The 23,761-nt window shown below is 39.1% G+C and overlaps 1 protein-coding gene across 1 annotated transcript in view; it reads left to right on the top strand.

Annotated features, from left to right (window-relative positions):
• LOC124143389 (protein farnesyltransferase/geranylgeranyltransferase type-1 subunit alpha-like) overlaps positions 1-23,761 on the top strand; it is a 44,099-nt gene that overhangs the window by 722 nt on the left and 19,616 nt on the right. Inside the window, exon 2 of the mRNA XM_046512353.2 lies at positions 6,644-6,758. Within this exon, the coding sequence (XP_046368309.1) occupies positions 6,644-6,758 (115 nt within the window). The remainder of the gene's footprint in view (positions 1-6,643; positions 6,759-23,761) is intronic.

Below are 23,761 nucleotides of genomic sequence, written 5' to 3'. Positions count from 1 at the left end.
ATCTGGGAGGTTTCAGACCAAGGTTATTAAATTGTGACTCGTAAAATATTTGTCCTTGATGTCAAAATGGAGACAATTCTTTGTTTTTGTGCTAGCAGAATTTATCTAGCATACATTGACATATTGGACCATTTGATAAGTGTTGATCAACATGATTAAGTAAGACTACATTTTTTAAAATGATCAAGGCAATTTGTGCAAGGACAGAACATGTATCAGAATCAATATCTGTATCATGCTGTACAGTACATGTGCATAATACCTGTTTAGGGCCAGATAACCTCTTACATTTGTTTGAGGTTTAACGCCTCACCTAGCAGTATTCCCGCTACATGACGGTGGTCCGTAAATAATCAAGCCTGGACCAGACAATCCAGTGTTTGACATCGTGAGCATTGACCTATGTAGTTGGTATATGATGACATGCATCAACCAAGTCAGCGAACCTGACCACCCGATCCCGTTAGTTGCCTTTTACAAGAAGCATGGGTTACTGAAGTCCTATTCTATCCTGGATCTTCACGGGTCAGCACCCAGCTATCATTGTGGTAATCTCGGTATCCCATCACCATGTCTTTGGGTCTTGGGGAATGACCCTTATTCTGAAGCTGAAACTGCATGAACATCACAAATTATTCTCGTTTACCGGTAATTACCAGTTTTTTACAGGTAAAATTAGGCTTGGACAGGTAATTCAGACGACTGCCAGCAAATAAAATACCTTATAAATCTTTGTTGTTGAACAAAACATAGGCAATATTCTTAAAAGTACATTTTTCGAACAAAGTCAGCTTGTCTGTTACCATCAGGGTTTCCCTTGTCTATTTATATTGCAAGGAAATAACATTTTGCTTTGCTTCAAGGTTAAATATCCATTTGTAGTGACCTTGTCTCAAAATATTTAAAAAAAGGAGAAAATTGTGACTGAAGTTAGTGTGAATGATGTATAGATCTAATTAAGTTACATCTAGGCTTATTTTCATACATTTTTTTATTTGTTAAAAGTTTGGACTTGCAGAAGTTAGTGTGGAACTGGTAATTATAAGAGCTGCCAGTCCAGTAGAATTGGTAGTTTCAAAATCCAGGGGAACACTGATCGCAACTTGTCATTGATATGGATACTTGTTCCCCAGCGGTAAATCTTAGGAACTCCATGTCATGGAAAATACTCAGCTTTGATCGAGGCATCAACATTATCAGCATGATCAGTGTTGATTATGCAAGAACTTGATTGGTTTTGTTGTTGTTGTTTTTTAAAAGTCTTTTGTATACTCACCACCAAAAGAAACGCAAACCATAGAAACCTATAGAGAAGTAGGTACGTTAAAAAGAGAGGTTTCCAATGTGTACCACTTGATAACAAAACTAACAATCAGTCAAGAATTACCACAGAGTGTCTTGTATTTTTATCACAATATGCTGCACATGCTTTCCAAACTTTTCATGCTAATCCTGCACGAAACAAATGGTGCATCTTGAGTCATGGATCCCTGACATCACATGTGATGCATTCATGTGCATTGGTTCACACAAGTATGCCAGTATGTTCGTTTGTGTATAAAACCAATCTAATATCTCTTGAATATGAGTCATTCTTCATATATTCACTAACATACATGGTATTCACATTTCTTTTGTTGGTGAATATATTATAGTATGTTCAGTGCATCAGTTTGCAGTAATCATGATGATGTAAGTTTTGACAGTTGAAGCTACGTGTACAGTATTAACATTGCAGACCCGTGAAGATCCGGGGTAGAATAGGTCTTCAGCAACCCATGCTTGCCGTATGTCATTGTATCCCAATTGCGTGGATCGATGATCATGATATCAATCACTGGATTGTCTGGTCCAGACTCGATTATTTACAGACCGCCGTCATATAGCTAGAATATAGAGTATGGCGTTAAACAACAAACCATCAAATTAACATTGTGTGAATCATCAGCTGTTACGATTGTGCTTTGGGATGGTTATAATTTATTATTTTATGTACCCAAGTATATGTTTCCACTTGTAGGTTTGTGTGTGTATAGTGCACAAGTGCCGCTTTTTCTAATGCGCAGCAATTCGATGTGCAGTCCAGGGTTTCTTAGGCGTGCCATGATCTTATACTACTCAGAAGAAGTTAAGGGCCACTCGACTTTTACTGGCTACAGAGCTTGTTACATAGGGGTATGTGTTTGGGGATGGTAAATATCCTGCATTAGGAATAAACATTGTATTTAGCGAGCCTTGCACACAAGCGTGAGAACCTCTTTATCATATAATGTCATTCTTTAATTCTGTGCTTCAAAATCGCTTTCCCTCTCTCACAAACATTACCGAAACATTGCGAGTTTTCCTGGAATGCGCGCATTAATATTTATTACGTCACAGGGTAAGTGATGTGTCAGTCGGACAGTGACAGTAGCCAATATAGTTCCAACTGAAATCTGTTTCTTATACAGTGGCGAAGCAACATACGCAAAACAACAATTGTTTTTATTTGCCTTTCACGGCAATCCATCGGTCTGTCCGTTAGAGTAACTGCCCTTTGTCAAAGGGAAGCTACTCTAACCCTAGTCTATGAGACTTCACAGCCACGGTCAGACGTTGTTGACAGTCGGTCTGTCATAACGTTAAGAAGTGTAGTCAGATGTACACACAGCGACAAAACGAAACAAGGTAACAATTCAAACATATTTCGGCCAAATCCAACTATTTTAATTTGTGGAGAAGGTTTCAAGCCGCAAAGGTCTACAAGCACAGATATGGCTACTGATCCCGCTTGGCTAGGCCTCGTGCCCTCGCAAAATTGTTTCGAAATTTATATCTCCAAAGTTGCCAAAACTTATAACATACCTCAGCTACGTCACAGTTAGACACTGATTTTCAGTATCGGATGGCCCTCAACTTCTTTTGAGTATTATAAGATCATTGGTTGTGATACCATATTTTCTCTGATTGAGATCATTGGTTTGTCAACACATTGTCTTAGGTCCTGGGTGCCCCCTATTATATATAGCATAGCTGTGGTGACCAATATGTTGACAAAGACTTAAACCGCTTGTCCGAAGCCTGAGTCAAGTTATTGTTTGGTTGAATAATCTAGGCAAGAAATAGTCCGTATATTAACCCAAAATTCTATTGAAAATGACGTCAAGGGACAAATTTGGGCTTGGAGCAGTACAAGTAGTATCGACATCACATAATTGATCAAACTTAAGACCCCCATAAAAGCCTTGTCAGGAGGTGGACCTGGTCCAGGGTGGGTTTCGGCAGAACCCCCATTGTCTATACTTCTGTACTTTCAAAATGTTTTTCACACACTGAAAGTGTGCAGTCACTAAGCACGTGAAGAGTGTGACTAAATGTATGGAAACAAATTCTCTGTGTGCTTGTACTGCGACATAATAACAACATATAGTTTTCAACATACCAACAATGATGGACATGTTTGTGGAAGGCTAAGGCCTCCAGTCCAGGTCAAGTCTGAAGGCTGCATTTGTAAACCTCACAACATCAGCAACAGATGATCTGAATTCTTAATGATAAATTTGATATGCACCAGCGTTCCATGAATACTCATTTGCTAAATTGATTGATTTATGCACTGCTGTTCCATGCATACAGGTAGGGCCACACGTTTTATTTTTTGTTTCACTGGCCCACCACCCCTACTGAAAAACAAATGGAAAAGAAATTTATTAAAAATAAAAATAGTTTTATTATGACTCCCGCTAGTTATATAAACCCTTTTATATAAAATATAATCTTACATATGAATTCCAGTGATTTAAGAAGCTAACTGCATGGCAAAATGACATTCATATGAATAAATAAATGATTGACCTATGTATTATTACCGTATTCGACGTAATAAGCGCCCCCGGCGATAATTGCTCATATATTGGCTAGTGAACAGTCCCAATTAGCACCCCTTCCGATTGATCAATGTACACAAGACTTATTTATTCGCGCATAATACGCACTCATGTGTTATATGCACCCTTAATTATGGGCAATTAAATTCTGAAAAAATATATCTGTCGTATATAAACATTTCAGTCTGTCAGCATAAACCACGAAATTTATCTTTCAAATCTGTTTTTTCCACCAAAATAGTATTCTTATAAGAGCCCCCTGTTTCTAATTTTGAGAGCGCCCTGGGCGCTTATTACGTCGAATACGGTATTTTTGTTTCGACAACCTTGTGTGGAAAAGCTGGAAGAAATCTGTGAAACATAAAATGTAAAAGTGTGGCCTAACTATCAGGAATACTCTTCTTTGCTCAGTCATTTTAATACCGGTATTTTCTTTCGAAGGTGTAATAATTTCAAAAGCAACTGTTTTTGTTATATCTCAAATTCCCTTAAAGTAATCCATGCATTAATGTGTAACCACTCACGTTGCATGAAATATGTTGATTATTTCAGACATTTTTTCAAATTTGCTCAAAGTTACCTTTCCTATATTTCATGATATTTATTGATAATTGATTGATAATAAGTTAACGATCATTGATCTCTATGATCTATATCATTAGCCAGCCCTTCTAGAATGTACCAAAAGATGATGTTTAGAGCCAAGTTGAGGCTAGTAGAGTGAGTGAGTGAGTTGGGTTTAACGCTGCTTTTAACAGTATTCCAGTTATATCACGGCGTGCCAGCTTGATGTGACGCAACCCTGAACAGCGAATCGCGGTTCCTTAGACAACATGGCCACCCGTGCCTCCTGAGGCTAGTAGACTCACAAGGTTATAATAAGTAAATGTTATGAACTGAAACACAATGAGAACACATACTGTATTCGATGTAATAAGCGCACATGGCGATATTTGCTGATATATTGGCTAGTGAATAAGCCCAATTAGTATCCCATCCGACTGATCAATGTACACAAGACTTATTTATTCGGTATAATACGCACACGTGTTATATGCACCCTTATCTATGGGCAATTAAATTCTGGAAAAATATATCTGTCGTACATAAACATTTCAGGCTGTCAGCACAAACCACGAAATTTATCTTTCAACTATGTTTTTTCCCCACCAAAATAATATGATAATAAGAGCCCCCTATTTCTGATTTTGAGAGCGCCCTGGGCACTTATTACGTCAAATACGGTAATCAAGCATCAGCAGATCAGACAAGGTGTGTTTTTTTGTTTTCAAGTCCATCTCAAAACCCTTCAAATGAGATTCGACATTGTTGCGTTTGATTAACTCTGTCGATATACATGGAACAAATTAATTTGATTCTGGTGGCCATTTTGTCAAATACTACAAAAACTTGAATGTATGTTTTCAAAGGGTGTCGGTATATGTTAAGTTCAGCAGGGGTAGAAATCAGCACTAGCCCGCTAGCCTGGACTGGCGTTGTTAGTGTTAAGTGTATCCGAAGTGCTCGTTGAATTTCCAATATTTTGGGGGTTATTGCTATTTGTTATCACTATTTTGGCTGGTAGACTCTCTTGGTTAATTTCTTTCCAGGGATTTATCTAGGATTCTAAACTAAGTGCCCCTGGCAGGCAAATTGGGAAAAAGTCTTACCTTGTTTAAAATTGACTGAGCTTCAAGCGAATGACGACAAATACACCGGTGGAGGGTTCTGCCAGGACACATGGATGACAACAAGGGAGAAGTAATCGTATTATCCACGCGATCTGAAATCCGAAAATCTTTCACTGCAGGGATACTTTTTTTTTATTTATTAAACTATAACCTACGGGGGTATTTCCAAATAACAACAACCAATGAGCTTCCAGTGTTCTGTTTGTTTAGGCTGAAGAAATTAATTAACATGCGCCCTTTTTCGAAATCTTCATAGATCACAGGTAACCAATCAGTGTTCAAAAATGCGTAAAACAGATATTGCCTCAAAGTTTATTTAGCTGTCCTTACAGACGGTATCCTAATTTCTTATCATGCTCAGTTGCGTTAGCGAGCAAATCGACTCACGGCAGCTAGTGAGCCCTAGTGGGCAGTGATAGACAGCCGAGAAGAAGCCAGATATTAGTGCCCCTTTAATGACATCTCCTGCAGACTTGAGGCTGCATATCGGCCTCTGGGCAGGTCTAGATAAATCCCTGCTATCCTAGAGTTGCATCCGGGTTAATGATGGTATATTGTCATACTTGGTGGATGTGTGCCAATGATCACCTTTCGGTGTCAGTCAGACATTCATGCTACATGTGTTTCACTCTCAACATGATATATGCGTGTTATTAATATAGGACACCTTCACTAGTAAGTGATGAGTGCATGTATAATGTTGATCTAATCAAGTGTTGATCATGGTTGGTTAGTCATTTAGTCACGTTAGTCATGTTAGTAGACAGATGTGCAGTTAAATGTTACTACTGATCATGCTATATACACTGACGGTGTCACGCTGATACTCCATCCTGCATACTGTGTGTCATATGTTATAATTGAGTTTGATATTGCCAGACAACTGTGACTTTTTTTTCTTGTCCATTAGTGTCAGTTGAAATTAGGTGTGACAGCCCTTGTTATTGCCCTATTACTTAAAGCTCAATATTAAGAGATCCCTAGATTGTACTCTTGGAGCAAACCTAGAGCACACAGGTCCCCCTTATTTCGAACACTGAGTATGATGAATGAGCAATCTTTCCTGACAGTAAATGTTGGTTTCAGTTCGGGATGTGTACGACTACTTCCGTGCCATCCTCGCCGCAGAGGAGAGAAGTGACCGGGCTCTGGAGCTGACAAAGGATGCGGCGGAACTCAACCCAGCAAACTACACCGTCTGGTAAGTAGCTGCTTTCAGAGGGGAGACAACAGATCAGCAGCTGTCTGGTCGGGGACAACAGATCAGCAGCAGTCAGGTCGGGAACAAGAGATCAGCAGCAGTCAGTGGGGGGGGACAACAGATCAGCAGCAGTCAGGGGGGACAACAGATCAGCAGCTGTCAGAGGGGGAACAACATATCAGCAGCAGTCAGGTTGGGGACAACAGCTCAGCAGCAGTCAGGGGGGGACAACAGATCAGCAGCAGTCAGGGGGGACAACAGATCAGCAGCAGTCAGTGGAGGGAACAACATATCAGCAGCTGTCAGAGGGGGGACAACAGATCAGCAGCAGTCAGAAGGAGGGACAACATATCAGCAGCAGTCAGAAGGAGGGACAACATATCAGCAGCAATCGGGGTGGGGTGGGGGGTGGGGGGGGGGGGGAACAACAGATCAGCAGCTGTCAGAAGGGGGGACAACATATCAGCAGCTGTCAGAAGGGGACAACAGATCAGCAGCAGAAGGGGAACAACAGATCAGCAGCAGTCAGAGGGGGGGGACAACAGATCAGCAGCAGTCAGAAGGAGGGACAACATATCAGCAGCAATCAGAGGGGGGACAACAGATCAGCAGATTTCAGAGGTTGGATGGTAGATCAGCAGCGGTCGTGTGGAGGGGACAACATTTCAGCAGCTGTCAGGTCGGGGACAACATTGCAGCAGCAGTCGGAGGGGGGGGGGGGGGCAACATTTCACCAGCTGTCAGGTCGGGGACAACAGATCAGCAGCAGTCTGGTCGGGGACAACAGATTTGCAGCAGTGGTCATAGAATGTGGATCTGTGATGAATTTATTTCACAAAGGCAAAAGGACAGTCTCAAGCTGTCACTTCTGAAAGAGGGACCGCCAAAACTGGCCACCAAGTCTGTTCAAAATCCCCAACCTTTTAGCAAGTAGCTTGCTACTGCATAAACTTGCTTAATCAGTCAGCATGCTTAGATCAGACACAATAAAACTGTTACCCTATATTTTATTCAGTCCTAGTTCACCTTGCCAGTAGGTCACAGGTATCAATGGTATAGTGTATATCTCCTCACAAACTCAAGTCATTAAACACGTCGAGACTCACTGGGGCTGATACAGTATACATGTTGCATAGGATTACAATATGGTGTGAAATGAGCTGTTGTTCTGTTGACCTTGCCAGTCATTTACAAGGTCAGACACTGAGTTATAATAAAAAACACGGCTATTTATATAGCGCAAAATCTACATCATTGAGGGACATGATCAGTGCGCAAAGAGTAGTGATACTAATGTCAGTGAGCATGGATTGTGTGGGTATTTCAAGGTTACTGTTTCGGTGGATTTGAAAGTATATTGGCATAAAAAAAAATGGATTGTGGTATTTGAAAGACTAAACCATAACAAGTTTGACAAGTGTTTTCAGATCCCTGGAATTATATGAATTTGAAGCTAAGGTCTGTTAGTTCTGTGAATTTAATTCAACATGTTCAATGTAATCTGCATGGTCTGGACACTCCCTAGAATCCTTTAGACCCGTGAAGATCCGGGTTAGAATAGGTCTTCAGCAAACTATGCTTGTCGTAAGAGGCGACTGACAGGCTCGCTGACTTCGTTGATGCAGGACATCGATCCCAATTGCATGGATCGATGCTCACGATATAAATCACTGGATTGTCTGGTCCACACTCTTAATATTTACAGACTGCCAGCATATAGCTGGAATATTGCTGAGTGCAGCGTTAAACAACAAACAAACAGATCAAACTAGAATCCTTTATGTTCAATTAAAACACTTACCACACATTGTCATCCTGAAGATGGACCGCATTAAAGTCCCTTCATTGTTTTAGGTCCTCAAAAGGGAGTACTTGTGTTTAGGTAACCTGAACGACCCATTGTTTCACTTGAGACCTAAATGTTTTTATCATCTCTGGAAAAAGAGGGGCGGTCGGGTATCCTAGTGGTTAAAGCGTTTGCTTGTTACGCCAAAGACTCAGGTTCGATTCCCGACATGAGTACAATGTGTGAAGCCCATTTCTGGTGTCCCCCGCCGTGACATTGCTGGAATATTGCTAAAAGCGGCGTAAAACCATACTCATTCACTCACTCAGGAAAAAGAGATAAGAAATAATCTCAAGAATACATAATTTACATTCGGAAAAATTCAGTTTCCACATATTATCGTTAGTGTAGCTAGTTTTACCTACACAGTTCAGAAACATCTCTACAAATATCAATCCTTGACAGTGTGGTAACATTGCATACTAAATACTTAAAAAAGAATGAAGAAAGACCACCTTACTTACCACCTTTTTGTCTGTTTCTGAGAGACATTTGTAGGCTCAGAGCTCCAGATAAGCTTTTGGTGTTGTGGGTATTTTACCCATGCATTTTAAAATCACTGCGTATCAGCTATTCTATCTGGGTATTCAAATTTCTGTTACCCACTAGTTTTTACACATGTGGGTATTTAAATTAAATATTTAAAAACACTATTCATCTAGTCCCTGCAAACTAGTGTTGTGTGGGTTCGAGAGCTTTATAGGACTCAAAAATACCACGATACTTCCACAAGAAAGTGTGATGGCAAATGATCATGATGTAACTGTCATCGTGGAGTTTGGCAAGGTTGACGGAATGCCCGTTTATAATTTCAAAATAAGTTGCTGATTTGCCAATCGAATACGCAGGGTTACTTCACAATATTTTGAATGTACGCACAAGTTTTATTTTTGTAGCGTATCTCTAATGTTCATTGCGTATTTGATGCGTATTTGATACGCTTGGATATTATTTTACTGCGTATTTCTGCATTTCTGATGCCTATTTTACGCAGATACGCAGCTTATCTGGAGCTCTGAGGCTGTTTACATTTGCAGGAATAAGACTAAGAGTAAATGTAGTTTCAGCATGGCTACTAGGACAATACAGAAATAACAGTTTCTACTCGGAGTTTGTACAGGCTTGGAAAGGCCTTGAATTTTAAGGTCCCTCTTGTAAAGCTTTTATTTTAAGTGTGAACCTCAGAAAGCCTTTAAAATAACCCAAATAGCTTGAAAAGCCATAAATTTGTACAACGTGACATATACCATGATGTACATGTATGTAGTCATGTACTTGTTGATAAAAGTTGAAGTGTGACCACGGTGACAGATTTGTGGGCCAAAGAATTCATGACTGACATAATTTATTTCATTTGTTGGTTGTGAAAATAAATATTGTTGGAAAATTTATGATGTTGAATTGTTCGTACTGCATTTTAGGTCTTACAACTAATATTTAGTATGCTGGACTAAAAAATTGATGAAATATTGACCGACTACGGCTAACAGCACAACTAAAAAAGCTTTGAAAATGACAGTTGAAAGCCTTGAAAAGGCTGTGTGATTCATATGCTATTTATTACTTGCCCGTGAAGAGATCACCCGTTTAATAAACATACAGCTGTATTACACATTGTGTAATACCAAAACGAGTGCTTGTGTACTCTCGGAACACGTTTCACGAACAAATATTGAAAGCTCTCAACATCCCTTGGCTTATTCAACGACATTGCGTGTGGAGATGATAGATCACTGAGAGGAGCTTATGCACACTCGATGACCCCAGCAACCTTGTTGCTAGGCTGATGTCACATGGCATTGTTTCGCCGAAGGATCTTGCAACAAAATTCCACAAATTACGTCATCGGGTATTGTGACGTCATTGTAAACTTTGAGGTGCAAGGCCCCGTTCCACAAGGCGATCGTACTGTAGCGCAACAACAGTCGTTGGTCTAAGTTAAAGTATATGAGTTGCGATAACCTTAACGCTACGATAATTTTGTGGAACGGACGCCTGAATTCTAAAGGTGGACCGTTGGATGGTATTAAATTCATACGTTTCAACTTTTGACGTATTTGAAGTATTACTGTGTTAAACTCAGTTGGACTATACCGTGGATCGTGTAGGTGTAAGCCTATTCACACTCAACAGTATAATTCTAAAAACGTTATAAATGGCCAGTAATAAATAAAATACTAAACTTGCTCCCGTGTAAAACCAATTTAATGAAACTCGTGAATAGTTGTGGTATCTGACTTGCTTTCGCTCGTCAGATACCACAACTATTCACTCGTTTCATAAAATTGGTATTACACGGGAGCTCGTTTAGTATTCTATATTTATGCAATCATGACATTGTCCAATCATTGTTGTGAGGTGGGTGTATCTAGATTTCTCCTTGCCTTGGTTACTGGCCAAAATGAAGTTTGCTAAATGATTGTCACACTGACGAAAGTATTTACTGATAATAAAACTTGTGAGGTAATTTTCTGTATAAGTTTATTGTGTGGATGTGACTGTTAAAAGGCAGTTATTATCAATATCGTCGTAAGAGTCAACCAATGGATCAGGAGCTCAGGCTCTATGATTTTTGTTGTTCTGTGTCATCATACCCAGATGGCATAAATCGTTGTTCACAATATCAATCACCATGATCACTGGATTGTCTGGTCCAGACTCGATTATCTACCAGATCACCATCATATACACAAGCTTGGCTATGCATGGAGGTATGAGCCTTGGAAAGTTGGATACTGCTGTCTATTAGATGGATGGGGGGTGGTCATCAAGGGCACAGCAATTTGATGTGCAGAGTAACTTCCCTTGGAACCGGTTATGATGGTTGAATTCCAAATCGCACTGATTATGTTTCTAGATTTTTCAGCACCATACCCATGCTCGTGATTTTCACCAAAGTGGTAAACATGTAAGTTGTGCATCACTTGAGGATTTGGGCGGTCGGGTAGCCTAGTGGTTATAGCGTTCGCTCGTCACGCCGAAGACCCGGGTTCAATTCCCGACATGGGTACAATGTGTGAAGCCCATTTCTGTTGTCCCCTGCCGTGATATTGCTGGAATATTGCTAAAAGCGGCATAAAACCATACTCAGTCAGTCAGTCAGTCACTTGAGGATTTTCTCAGACATCAAGCTGACACTGACAGGCTGTGATCGGTGATAATGTTGAATAATGTTCAAAGCGGCGTTAAACCCAACTCACTCGCTCACATTAAGATAGATGTTAGCCTATGTGTCATGGACTTTTGCAGGACTTGATTATTCCACGGTTTTATTGCATACATTATGCATGTTTTGATGATCATGCTTATAATGTGCAACTAAAATTGCTAGCTATCAAGCTACCTGATATTGCATTCAATTACCATATTCTAGTGACTTCTCACCGAAAGAGATTTCGCAGTGTCACTACATAAAAACATTCTGTTATCAGTTAGGGTGGCCTCTTGCCGACGTGGCAATTCAATTCCCATAACTCTGTGTAGAAATTCAGTTTGGCCTGTTTTTACATTTTTCCCCCCTTTTTGTTATCAAAAAAGTATCAACATGCATGAAGAAAGACACAAATAGTAACATACATTCATAATGTTTGTATTAATGTACTTTTGAAAAAAAAATAACAGTAATCTTGACTTAGAAAGGGAAAATGTTAAAAAAAATGATGCAAAACAGTAGGGTAAACATTCTGTTATCATGGTTATCAGGGCTCGATTTAACTATATAAAACGTGCACCAGTTAACCTATTCAGGCCTCAAAGTCACAACTAAAACGGTCGCCAATGCGACCTAAATTTCAATTTGTCTACTGCCTGAAACTGAAAGGTAGCCAAATGACTACCTTGAAAAATATCTTGTGGCGACTAAATTCTATAGCTACACATATGTAGACACAAAAATAAACACATCTGCTACTAATTGTACTCGCAAATAATTCCTCCTAAAGTAAAAAATGAACCAAAATACATAATGTACCGGTAATTAGTATTTTATTTTAGTTGATAGTTTATTGGATAAGCAAGGATATACCTATATAATCTAGTAACACAAATCGCATCATTGTTCAACATGTTCAAGTCACAAATAACAAAGCTCAGGTACAGTTTCCACTAATATACAAATCCAAGACTGGTGCCATGACTTGTACATATAATAGTTATTTGATAAAAGATAATTTCAAATGCTTTTGGCTACCTGCACTATTGGCTTGTCTTCTTAATTTTACCATTGGCTACCTGGAAAAAAATACTTGTAGACATATGGCTACTTGGTAAAAAATTAAACTTTGAGGCCTGCTGTTATTGAAAAGTGCAACCTGAAATCTATATCTGTGCACCAAGGGCATGTAAAGACATTTTTAATTTGTTTGACTAGCCCTAACTTTTCCACACCATATCAGTCTTTGAATACCCTCAATACTTGTAACATGCTATCATCTCTAATCTCTCTGTGGTGCGCAGAGTTGCGTCCCTTGGGCACGCCAGAAACCTGTGGGTTTGAATCCCGGTTCGCCCCGATTAATTTTCTAGGTTTGTCAGCACCGTACCCATGGTAAACGTCCGAGACCTGCATCACTTCTGGCTTTCCTCCCACATTAAGCTGACACGACCAATATAACTGGAATAATGATAAAAGCGGTGTTATACCCAACTCACTCACTCACGCACTGTGTAGTGTGTAATTTGTCATGTTTTCTTGAGTCATCACACTGAGTATTGCAAGATTATGAACATATGAACCTCATGTTTTACAGTAATACGCCATTAATTTATGTAAGATCATGACACAGTCATCAGAGATTTGAGATTTTATTTATTTTGACTAGTTCATGCATCTGTGTTTCACCTTTGATAGATATATGTGACCTGGATGCAACTAGGTTTTCATGTCAAATTCACCTGGTGCCTGTTAAATTATGTTCCTTAAATCAAGCCCTGATTATAACATGGATTTATGGGGGTAATATGTTTTTGTGCTCAGAGCACTCTAAGCCCTTTGGTTTTACACAGCTTTTAGCAATATTCCCGCAATATCACTGCAGGGGACACCAGAAATGTATGTTGTTGTAAAAGTAGAATAAATGTGAGTTTTGTTTGTTTGTTGTTTAACGCTGCACTCAGCAACATTCCAGCTATATGACCGCGGTCTGTAAATAATTGAATCTGGACCAGACAATCCAGTGATTGACGTCATGAGCATCGATCCTCGCAATTGGGATGCAATAACATGCATCAATCAAGTCAGCGAGTCTGACCACCTGATCCTATTAGTCGCCTCTTACGACAAGCATAGTCCCCTTTTACAGCAAGCATGGATTGCTGAAGACCTATTCTACCCCACCAGAAATGTACGTTGTATAAGTAGAATAAACGTGAATGCAGCATTCAGTTTCATGACTTTATAGCACTGATCATGCCACATGACTCTAAACAAGTCAGGGCTAAAGCATGTGCTAGAAAAGGGTGTTTCATTAGACAGTAAACCACAAAGGGAAATTATTAATGAATCTGCCTGATCAGCCATTCTGTGCGAGTCCTTCCTTGCTGTCATGTGTTAATCCACATTCTATTTTGAGTATTGTTTTCAGCTGAAGGGTCCAAACAAAACAACTGTCATACTTGTCATGTTTATGCTTGAGTAAGTTTCACTTTCTTACCTAAACCTTTACTCTTCAGGGTTAGAAATTGGCACTAGTCCTATAGTCCTTGCCAAACTGCCCAATGGTAAAGGTATCATAAGGACTAGTAGAAATTTGCCATTTTTAAGGGTTTTGCTATATGTTATCATTATAAGGACTAGTGGACGAAAACTGTTAGTTTCTAACGCTGCAGTCTTTGATAACAACCATGACATTATCATGTTCCTGATGAGCGAACTGTTGTGTCGGCGAGGATGGACATTCGGGGCTCGATTTAAGGAACTAGATATAGCTTGCACCTAAAGTACTCATGGAAATGAAAAAAAACTATTTTGCTGGATTTAATAATCGACACAAAGCATTACGTAGATGTAAATACGAAATAACAAAACAACTGGAAAAGTACTGGTCTGAATTTGCTAGTTTTATCTCAGTGCTCAATACAAAATGTACTTTACAGGAGGTAATTTGTAGGCACTTTCAAATTCAAAAATAAAACTAAGTCCAAATTGACATGGCAGAAACAGGCTATAGGCATTATGCAAATTAGCCTGGGAAAAAGTTATCAAAACAACAATTAAAATAACAGCTATGTTTATGTACATAATAATAATGACATGTAAGTTGTTGTTTGAGAAGGGAATATGTTACATTTACGTTCTGATATTTTGACGATGATTCACTATCCCACAATGCCACTCACAAATCACTAGCCACTGACAAATCACATGTACGTGGGTTTCAAGCTCCTATTTTCACCTGTTGTCAAGGTGTCATAGGTCATGGACATTCACCTTGATCTACTAACACCTGGTTATGCTCAGTTTCACAATAGTCTGTTTTGTTCATATTTTTACACACTTTTACGTGTAAAAAGACATAAAAACCTTTGATACGCTGTATTTGTCCCAAGGCCCAATTTAGTACTATTTGAGTTGTTTGAATATTTATATATTTTGTATATTAACTGCATTTATTTAAAATCTGAGATAAAAAAAAACAGTTTTTTTCCATTTCCGTGAGTACTTTAGTGCATGTTGACATGAAAACAATGTTGCACCAGGCTAAAGCAGGTTGCACTCGTAGTCATAATACAGTGTTGCGTTTACTGGAAATTAACAGTTTAAAACGGCAAAATTAGGCTTGGACCGGTAATTCATGCAACTGCCAGTCCCTGTGGACCGGCAAATAAAGTATCTTATAAATCTTTGTTGTTGAATAAAACATCGGCGATACTCATTTATAAGTATATCTTTCGAAAAGTCAGTTTGTCTGTTACCATCAGGGTTTTTTAGTGCAAGGAAATAACATTTCGCTTTGTTTTGAGGTTATGTATATATTTGTAGCGACTTAGTCTAGCAATTTTCAACAACAAAAAAGAGAGAAAATTGTGACTGAACTTGTCTGAACATGTAGATCTAAGTAAGTTACTTCAGAGAGGAGGTCATTGCATTGAACATGATGTTGAAAAAATTAAAGGCATGTAATCTGGGTTTTTATTGTTGAATGTTGCGACTGACAGAAATTAAGGGGATTGATAATATTTAGAGTTGCCTATCCACCAGGACTGGCAGTTTCAAAAACCAGTGGAAATGCTGATAGTGGTCCCTAGCCAGCTGGTCTGCTTCTAGAAAACATAATGGTCTATTGCAATAAAACATTGTCATTGTATCCCAATTGTGTGGGTCGATGCTCATGATGTCAATCACTGGATTGTCTGGTCCAGACTCCATTATTTACAGACCACTGTCATATAGCTTGAGTGCAGCGTAAAACAACAAACCAACCAACCAACCAACTGTTTCTTATGGTTAAATCAAGTCCTGACATTTGAAAACATGAATAAGACATTATTCATGTTTTGTTTGTGCCCTAAATCAGTAAGCATGGTCACTAGTAAAATCTGCCTTGAGTGCGGCGTAAAACAACAAACCAACCCACCAACCAACTGTTTCTTATGGTTAAATCAAATTCTGACATTTGAAAACATAAATAAGACTTCAGTCATGTTTTGTTTGTGCAGTAAGCATGGTCACTAGTAAGTTCTGGCTTGAGGTGCCCCCACCTCGACTTGAGAAGGGAAACTTTCAAGATATGTAGGATGACATATGAAAATATTCCACTTGAACTGCCAAATGTCCTGAACAAGTTTTTTCCTGTACATATGCCTAGTTTCAAAACTTGTTTTCCACCAAGGACACCAAGTGAGGAAGCATAGGCTTAAAGAGGAGAGATTTGATTGAGAAATTCTGAGAATCTGTTGATTCGACTTCTGGATTAATCAAATTCAAATGATTTCTGAGACACCATGTTATGGTTGATGAAGAATTTCTCTACAATTTTACATGCTGACCTATAGTTATGACAGTTTTACTTGTTTAAGAATTCAGAATGGCCAGTGAATTCTTGGCTCAGAATCAACAACATGAACAATAGCGCATTAGATGACGTCACACCTGTCTAATCAATCATTAGGTTGACCTTAACAGTGTAAGCCACCATACATCGATTATGATCATCAATACCTGGCACGTCATACACACTTTGTTCCTCTATCACCTTTGAATATATTGGGTCAATGTGGTATGTAGTGACGTCACTGATGAATGTCTATTTTGACTTGACAAAGTAGACACAATTTAGGGATAACAACTTCTTTATTTGCTGTAAAGGCGACGTTTGGTATAAGCATCTATACCGAAACTTTGCCCTACAGTAAATAAAGATTCCGGGGTAGAATAGGTCTTCAGCAACCCACGCTTGCCGTAAAAGGCGACTATGCTTGTCGTAAAAGGCGACTAACGGGATCGGGTGGTCAGGCTCGCTGACTTGGTTGATACATGTCATCGATCCCAATTGCGTGGATTGATGCTCATGATGTCAATCACTGGATTGTCTGGTCCAAACTCGATTATTTACAGACTGCCGTCATATAGCTGGAATATTGCTGAGTGCGGCGTTAAACAATAAACCAACCAACCAACCAACCTTTGAATATATTGGGTCAGTAGACACAATTTAGGGATAACAACTTCTTTATTTGCTGTAAAGGCGGTGTTTCGATATAAGCATCCATACCAAAACTTTGACCTATGTAAATAAAGAAGTTGTTATCCATAAATTGTGTCCACTTTGTCATCTGTCAACTTCTCAGTTTCTTGAAATTGGGCTGTGTACAACTCACTGAAGTCAAACAAGACCCTACTTTGTGCATGAACTTTGTGCACCACTGACATTGAAGAAGTGTGTAGAGGAGAGACCCCCAGGCTATGGCACAAGTTACACACTGTCAAGCAAGTAACATTGCCGTTTGTACGATATAACCTGAGTGTTAATTGGTCAGAATATAGTCATCACTGGTTAACCCTTGCCAGGCTCTCGCCTGATGTGTCAGTTAGAAATAGCGACTGCAATGCAATGTGGCTATATGTTCACAGCGGTAGAAACTAACCTTTTTGGTCCACTAGTCCTTATAATGAAAACATATAGTAAAACCCTTAAAAATGGCAAATTTCTACTAGTCCTTATGATACCTTAACTGTTGGGAAGTTTGGCAAGGACTACAGGACTAGTGCCAATTTCTAACCCTGTGTTCATTGTTGTTGGAGGAACATAGAGCACAGATACCTGTGAAGCAGTGTTTGTTTGTTTGTTGTTTAACGCCGCACTCAGCAATATTCCATCTATATGACAGTGGTCTGTAATAATCAAATCTGGACCAGACAATCCAGTGATTGACATGATGAACATTAATCCACACAATTGGGATACAATGACATGCATCAACCAAGTCAGCGAGCCTGACCACACGATCCCATTAGTCGCCTCTTTTGACAAGCATAGGTACTGAAGACCTCTCAGGGGTAGAAACTAACAGTTTTAGTCCACCAGTCCTTTTAATGATAACATTTAGCAAAACCCTTAAAAAGGGCAAATTTCAGCGTTAGAAATTGGCTCTAATCCTGTAGTCCTTGCCAAACTGCCCAATAGTTAAGGTATCAAAAGGACGAGTAGAAATTTGCAATTTTAAAGGGTTTTGCTATATGTTATCATTATAAGGACTAGTGAACTAAAAATGTTTCTACCACTGAAAGTTTATTTGTCATCTATCATTTTTAGGAGCAGGGTTCAAAATTCTGTGTGAAAGTCAAGGGGTCCTTGAACATATATACTTTTCAAGGGGTCATTGACTTTCAGCAAGGTTAGTAGGGAATATTTAATGGGTTCTCAGATTAATTTACTACATCCAATAATGTTCAAGGACCCCAGGTATGTTTGTACTATGTACAGTGTTTTCTCAATAAACATGGTTTGAAGGATTCCCTCGCTCGCTCGCTCACTCACTCACTCACTCACTCACTCACTCACTCTGGGTAACTATGATTACAGGGATGCAACTTAACCTGAAACATGTATAAGTGACCCATGAAGATCTGGGGTTGAATAGGTCTTCAGCAGCCCATGCTTGTTGTAAGAGGCGACTATGCTTGTCGTAAAAGGCGACTGACGGGATTGGGTGGTCAGGCTCGCTGACTTGGTTGATGCATGTCATCGATCCCAATTGCGTGGATCGATGCTCATGATATTAATCACTGGATTGTCTGGTCCAGACTCAATTATTTACAGACCGCCGTCGTATAGCTAGAATATTGCTGAGTTCGGCGTTAAACAACAAAACAACAACTGGTCTAGGCTCGATTATTCACAGACCGCGGTCATATAGCTGGAATATTGCTAAGTGCTGCGTTAAACAACAAACAACAAACATGCATGAGTTCAACTAATGATGACATAAAAGGATGCCACTTTTACTTCCCCTAAAGCCTGGAGTTCTACTGGCCCTTAGGATACCTTAACATAAGACTGACTGACTCGGACAGTTGGCTAGTGCCAAGTGGCATCCCTGGAAATCTTGGACTTGTAACATGATCTGAGCCCAGATAAAGATAACCAGCGCCAGATGACACTAGATCCAACTGCTGTAATATGACTAATATACCACGACTGCCAACAGCTCACTTACGCACGGGGGCGTCCGGGTAGCCTAGTGGTTAAAGCTTTGGCTTGTCACGCCGAAGACCCAGGTTCGATTCCCGACATGGGTACAATGTGTGAAGCCCATTTCTGGTGTCCCCCGCCTTGATATTGCTGGAATATTGCTAAAAGCGGCGTAAAACTCACTCACTCACTTGTGCACACATGCACTGTGAAGTATTTGTATCCTTTACATTGTATCATTTATTTTCCCATGTTCTGTGCCATGCAAAAATAAGCCTATCGGTATGCCATGTAAACTGAGTATGCTAATTATGCTAATTATTTACCATGTGCACCATGTATAAAATTAATGCATTATGCACATAAGATTTGAACTGTTTTCAAATTTTGACTTAATTAGGAGTTTCATTTGTTGTCAAAGAACTTGAGTTTTCGAATTTTCAAATTACTTTGTATCAAATAATCAATTTGACCCACAGATGGCAATGTTTATTATATTCATTGATTGTAAATTCACACATAAATGGTTATTTTTCGTCAACAGTCATTTTCTTATTGCCATCTGTATCCATGGCAACATATGCTTGCATGGCTGGTAGAGTGTGGAATTAAGAAAAAACCCAATTATAAACCATTGGTACATGTACATAGATTGATTATGAATACAGTATTCATGTTGTCTTGTCAATTACAACAAACAAAACTTATATTTGCAACTCTGCAAATTCGGATATTTAAACAAGAAAAGGATGTACTTTCGTACTTTTTTTTAACTAATGATAATGCTTTTCAAGTTACCATGGTTATTAGACTATTGGTTCTTCAATAATTTCTACCAGGGTTCAGTGTTAACACATTCATTGCTACAGTCTTGTGCATTGATTGACACTGCACGAAGAGGACACTCACGACAAGTAGGGGTCCTCATATATATCCTTGTTTTGCTAAAATATTTCTCTGTAACCATGGTAACTAATGTTACTGTTTTTCATTATTGATCATTTCCAGTTCACAAATAAAACAGCATATCTCTTACTTTGCAAAAAATGGCCCTGTTGTTACTTGACATTATTAAGATTGTTTCATTATATCCAGTGTTTGAATGTCAAAAGGTGTCCTTGGTATGGCGTGCTGTTAACCCCTTTACTGTCAAACTCTTCTCTGTAGAACATCAGCGTTAGAAACTGGCACTAGTCCTGTAGTCCTTCCCAAACAGCCCAATCGGTATGGTATCATAAGGACGAGTAGAAATTCAACTAGTGGACCCAAAATGTTAGTTTCTACCTCTGGAACATGCATTTGCAGGTACACTATGACAAATTACATGCATGTATACACATGTCCAATGCTGAGCACACAATAGAAATATGTATCTCACCCAGCATGGGGAATGAATACAGAGTGGAGATAGAATGTGATATGTCAGCAGTTGGGGAATGGGAATGGGGGGAGATGCCGGGTGTGCCAATGTACTTGATAGCTTGCCAGGTCCTGTACAGTTCAGGTTTAATGACAGCTCACCTACTTCATGTGATATGGCTGATGAGTGATTGTACCTATGTAGCTCTGAAATGTGTATTCAGACCAGACCAGACCAGACCAGACCATTTTTTATAATGTGCAGACGAATGTTGTTTTACAGTTAGCAGTAGTCAACCTATATTGCTTAGCCATGTGATGAAACAAGATGGACGAAATATTTCTAGCGCTGTATATGTTAGAGTCAGTTAGACTATAGAGTTGTGATAGTCCCACTGCTACAACAATGCATGGAACAAGGCCAAGTTGACAGTAAGGCTGGGATGATACACTAACTGTGCCTTCCGATCATGTTACGTTTTTCATGATCCGATACGTATTATCATGATTATGATACCTTGTTCACGATCCGATACGTATTATGATACCTTGTTCACGATCCGATACGTATTATGATACCTTTTTCACGATCCAATACGTATTATGATACCTTGTTCATGATCCGATACGTATTATGATACCTTTTTCACGATCCCATACGTATTATGATACCTTTTTCATGATCCCATATGTAGCATGTTACCTTTTTCACGATCCGATACGTATTATGATACCTTTTTCACGATCCGATACGTATTATGATACCTTGTTCGTGATCCGATACGTATTATGATACCTTTTTCACGATCCGATACGTATCACGATACCTGTATGTGCTCTTATCTGTGGTGCTAAAGCCATCTTTTTCGTAGACAGGATGGCCAAATACCTGGCACACTAACAACAGCATCAAGTATGGCACAATTGATAAAAATATTTACTTTTCACTACTAATTAGTGCTTGGTATAACAGCCATTACAGTAAACATTTAAGGTATGAATCAATATTTTTTACTTAGTGTGTGACTGTGATCGATACTTGTATCGAGAAGTGAAATATCGCGATCCAACAATGTATCGGTGTACATCCCACCATGAGTTGACAGTATCTGCAGCAGAGACAAGATTGTCCCCCCTTTGTTAGCCCTACTCCAAGGCTGTACTGAAAGATAAGTCCATGGATGTGTAGTAATTCTATCCTCCTAATAGGCAAGTCTAGATATGTGGACAGTAAGGACTACAGTATCATTTGGGGACAAGTTGTTCTTATAATTTACATAATCTAGAAATTATGATTTTAAACTAATAATTATTGCCTTAGAGACTTGTGCAAGTCTACCCATTTGTGTGCTTAGGGAAGTAGTACAGACAGGCATAGATTCCAGATCTGTAACTAATATAGTATTTGTCATTGAAACCCCTCTGTGAAACATGAACAATCAACCAAAGATAGTGGAATTAGAAAGGCAATACCTTTTTGTGAGACCTCATACGATGGCTAGGTAGCCTACATTATACCGTATTTGGCGTAATAAGCGCCCAGGGCGCTCTCAAAATTAGAAACAGGGGGCTCTTATTAGAATATTATTTTGGTGAAAAAAAAGTTCAAAGATAAATTTCGTGGTTTATGCTGACAGCCTGAAATGTTTATGTACGACAGATATATTTTTCCAGAATTTGATTGCCCATAATTAAGGGTGCATATAACACAGGAGTGCGTATTATACACATAAAAATAAGTCTTGTGTACATTGATTAATCGGAAGGGTGCCAATTGGGATTGTTCACTAGCCAATATATTAGCAAATATCGCTGTGGGTGCTTATTAGAGCGGGGCGCTTATTACGTCGATTACGGTATACTGTATTTCCTCTATTAGACGCCTGGGTGTCTATTAACTTCATGCAAACCATTGGCACAGCATCTATTCTGGTCAATGCTGGAAACTTACTACCTTAGCAAATCCCAAATTCTCGGCCTGGCTTCTTTTCTTTTTTGACAGATCGTATGACCTGGCTTCAATTAGAGGCCGCTGTTTATTGGAGACCTGGTACATAGTAAAGAGGAAATACAGTATTCTGTTTAAGTGTTACACCGATGAGGTGTCACTGGCTTCTTTTCTTTTTTGACAGATCGTATGACCTGGCTTCAATTAGAGGCCGCTGTTTATTGGAGACCCAGTACATAGTAAAGAGGAAATACAGTATTCTGTTTAAGTGTTACACCGATGAGGTGTCATTGTCATTCCTCCACATTCAAATTCCTTGATATGATTTTTTGGGTTAAATTTTCCATTATCAGATAGTGAATGCTTGGATGTTTTGAAAAAAAACCCACAAGGTCAAAGGTATTGCTTATTTCCTGTAACCATTGAAATCCAACCATTTAAAAAATGACGTTGAATTTTTATCGTATCTGTAACCATGGCAACTATCTCTTGAGGAAAACTTTAAAAATTAAACTACCAATGTATGAGGAATAATAAACTTCTACCTCTCATCATGAAAATTGACTTTTCAAAAAGCCTGGAATTAATTCCATTTTTCATTAATTTCCAATAAACAGATTTTTAAATTATGTTAATCAGACATAAATGAATCAGTAGACCTTCATGACAGAATGTTCAGTTTTCAAGCCAAGCAATATATTGCAGTCACTGAAAGGACTTTTGTAACATTTCATATGTGGCGAAAAATTAGTTTAGTTATTCATAAACAGCTACTAGAATGACAAGCCTACTACTTGCAATTTGCTGGTATTGTTAACAGATGTATACGTCAGCAGAGACCCACAATGTGCAAAGCCAACAAATTGTATCAGGCTAAAAGGCGATCGATATGTTTGATATGCTACCTTGTGTAGACTTCCTACCATTATGCTTGTACTGCTACTGGCTGGACTAGCGCTTAGTCCCTGAAATAGAGTTATCTATACAATGGTATAAGGATAGATGTAACTAATTCTGTAAGGGAACCCTTGTGTTTCAAGTCTCTTGATTTCAGGCTGAGATGAGAGGGGATGGGTAAAGGCTCCTGGAGCTGAGATGGGATGGGTAAAAGCTGCTGGAGCTGAGAGGGGACGGGTAAAGGCTGCTGGAGCTGAGATGGGACGGGTAAAGGCTGCTTGAGCTGAGATGGGATGGGTAAAGGTTGCTGGAGCTGAGATGG

This window comes from Haliotis rufescens, unplaced genomic scaffold, assembly GCF_023055435.1.
Source record: "Haliotis rufescens isolate VD_foot unplaced genomic scaffold, xgHalRufe1.0.p SCAF_12, whole genome shotgun sequence".
Taxonomy (NCBI): Eukaryota; Metazoa; Mollusca; class Gastropoda; order Lepetellida; family Haliotidae; genus Haliotis; species Haliotis rufescens.
This window is presented reverse-complemented; position numbering and strand designations above follow the sequence as displayed.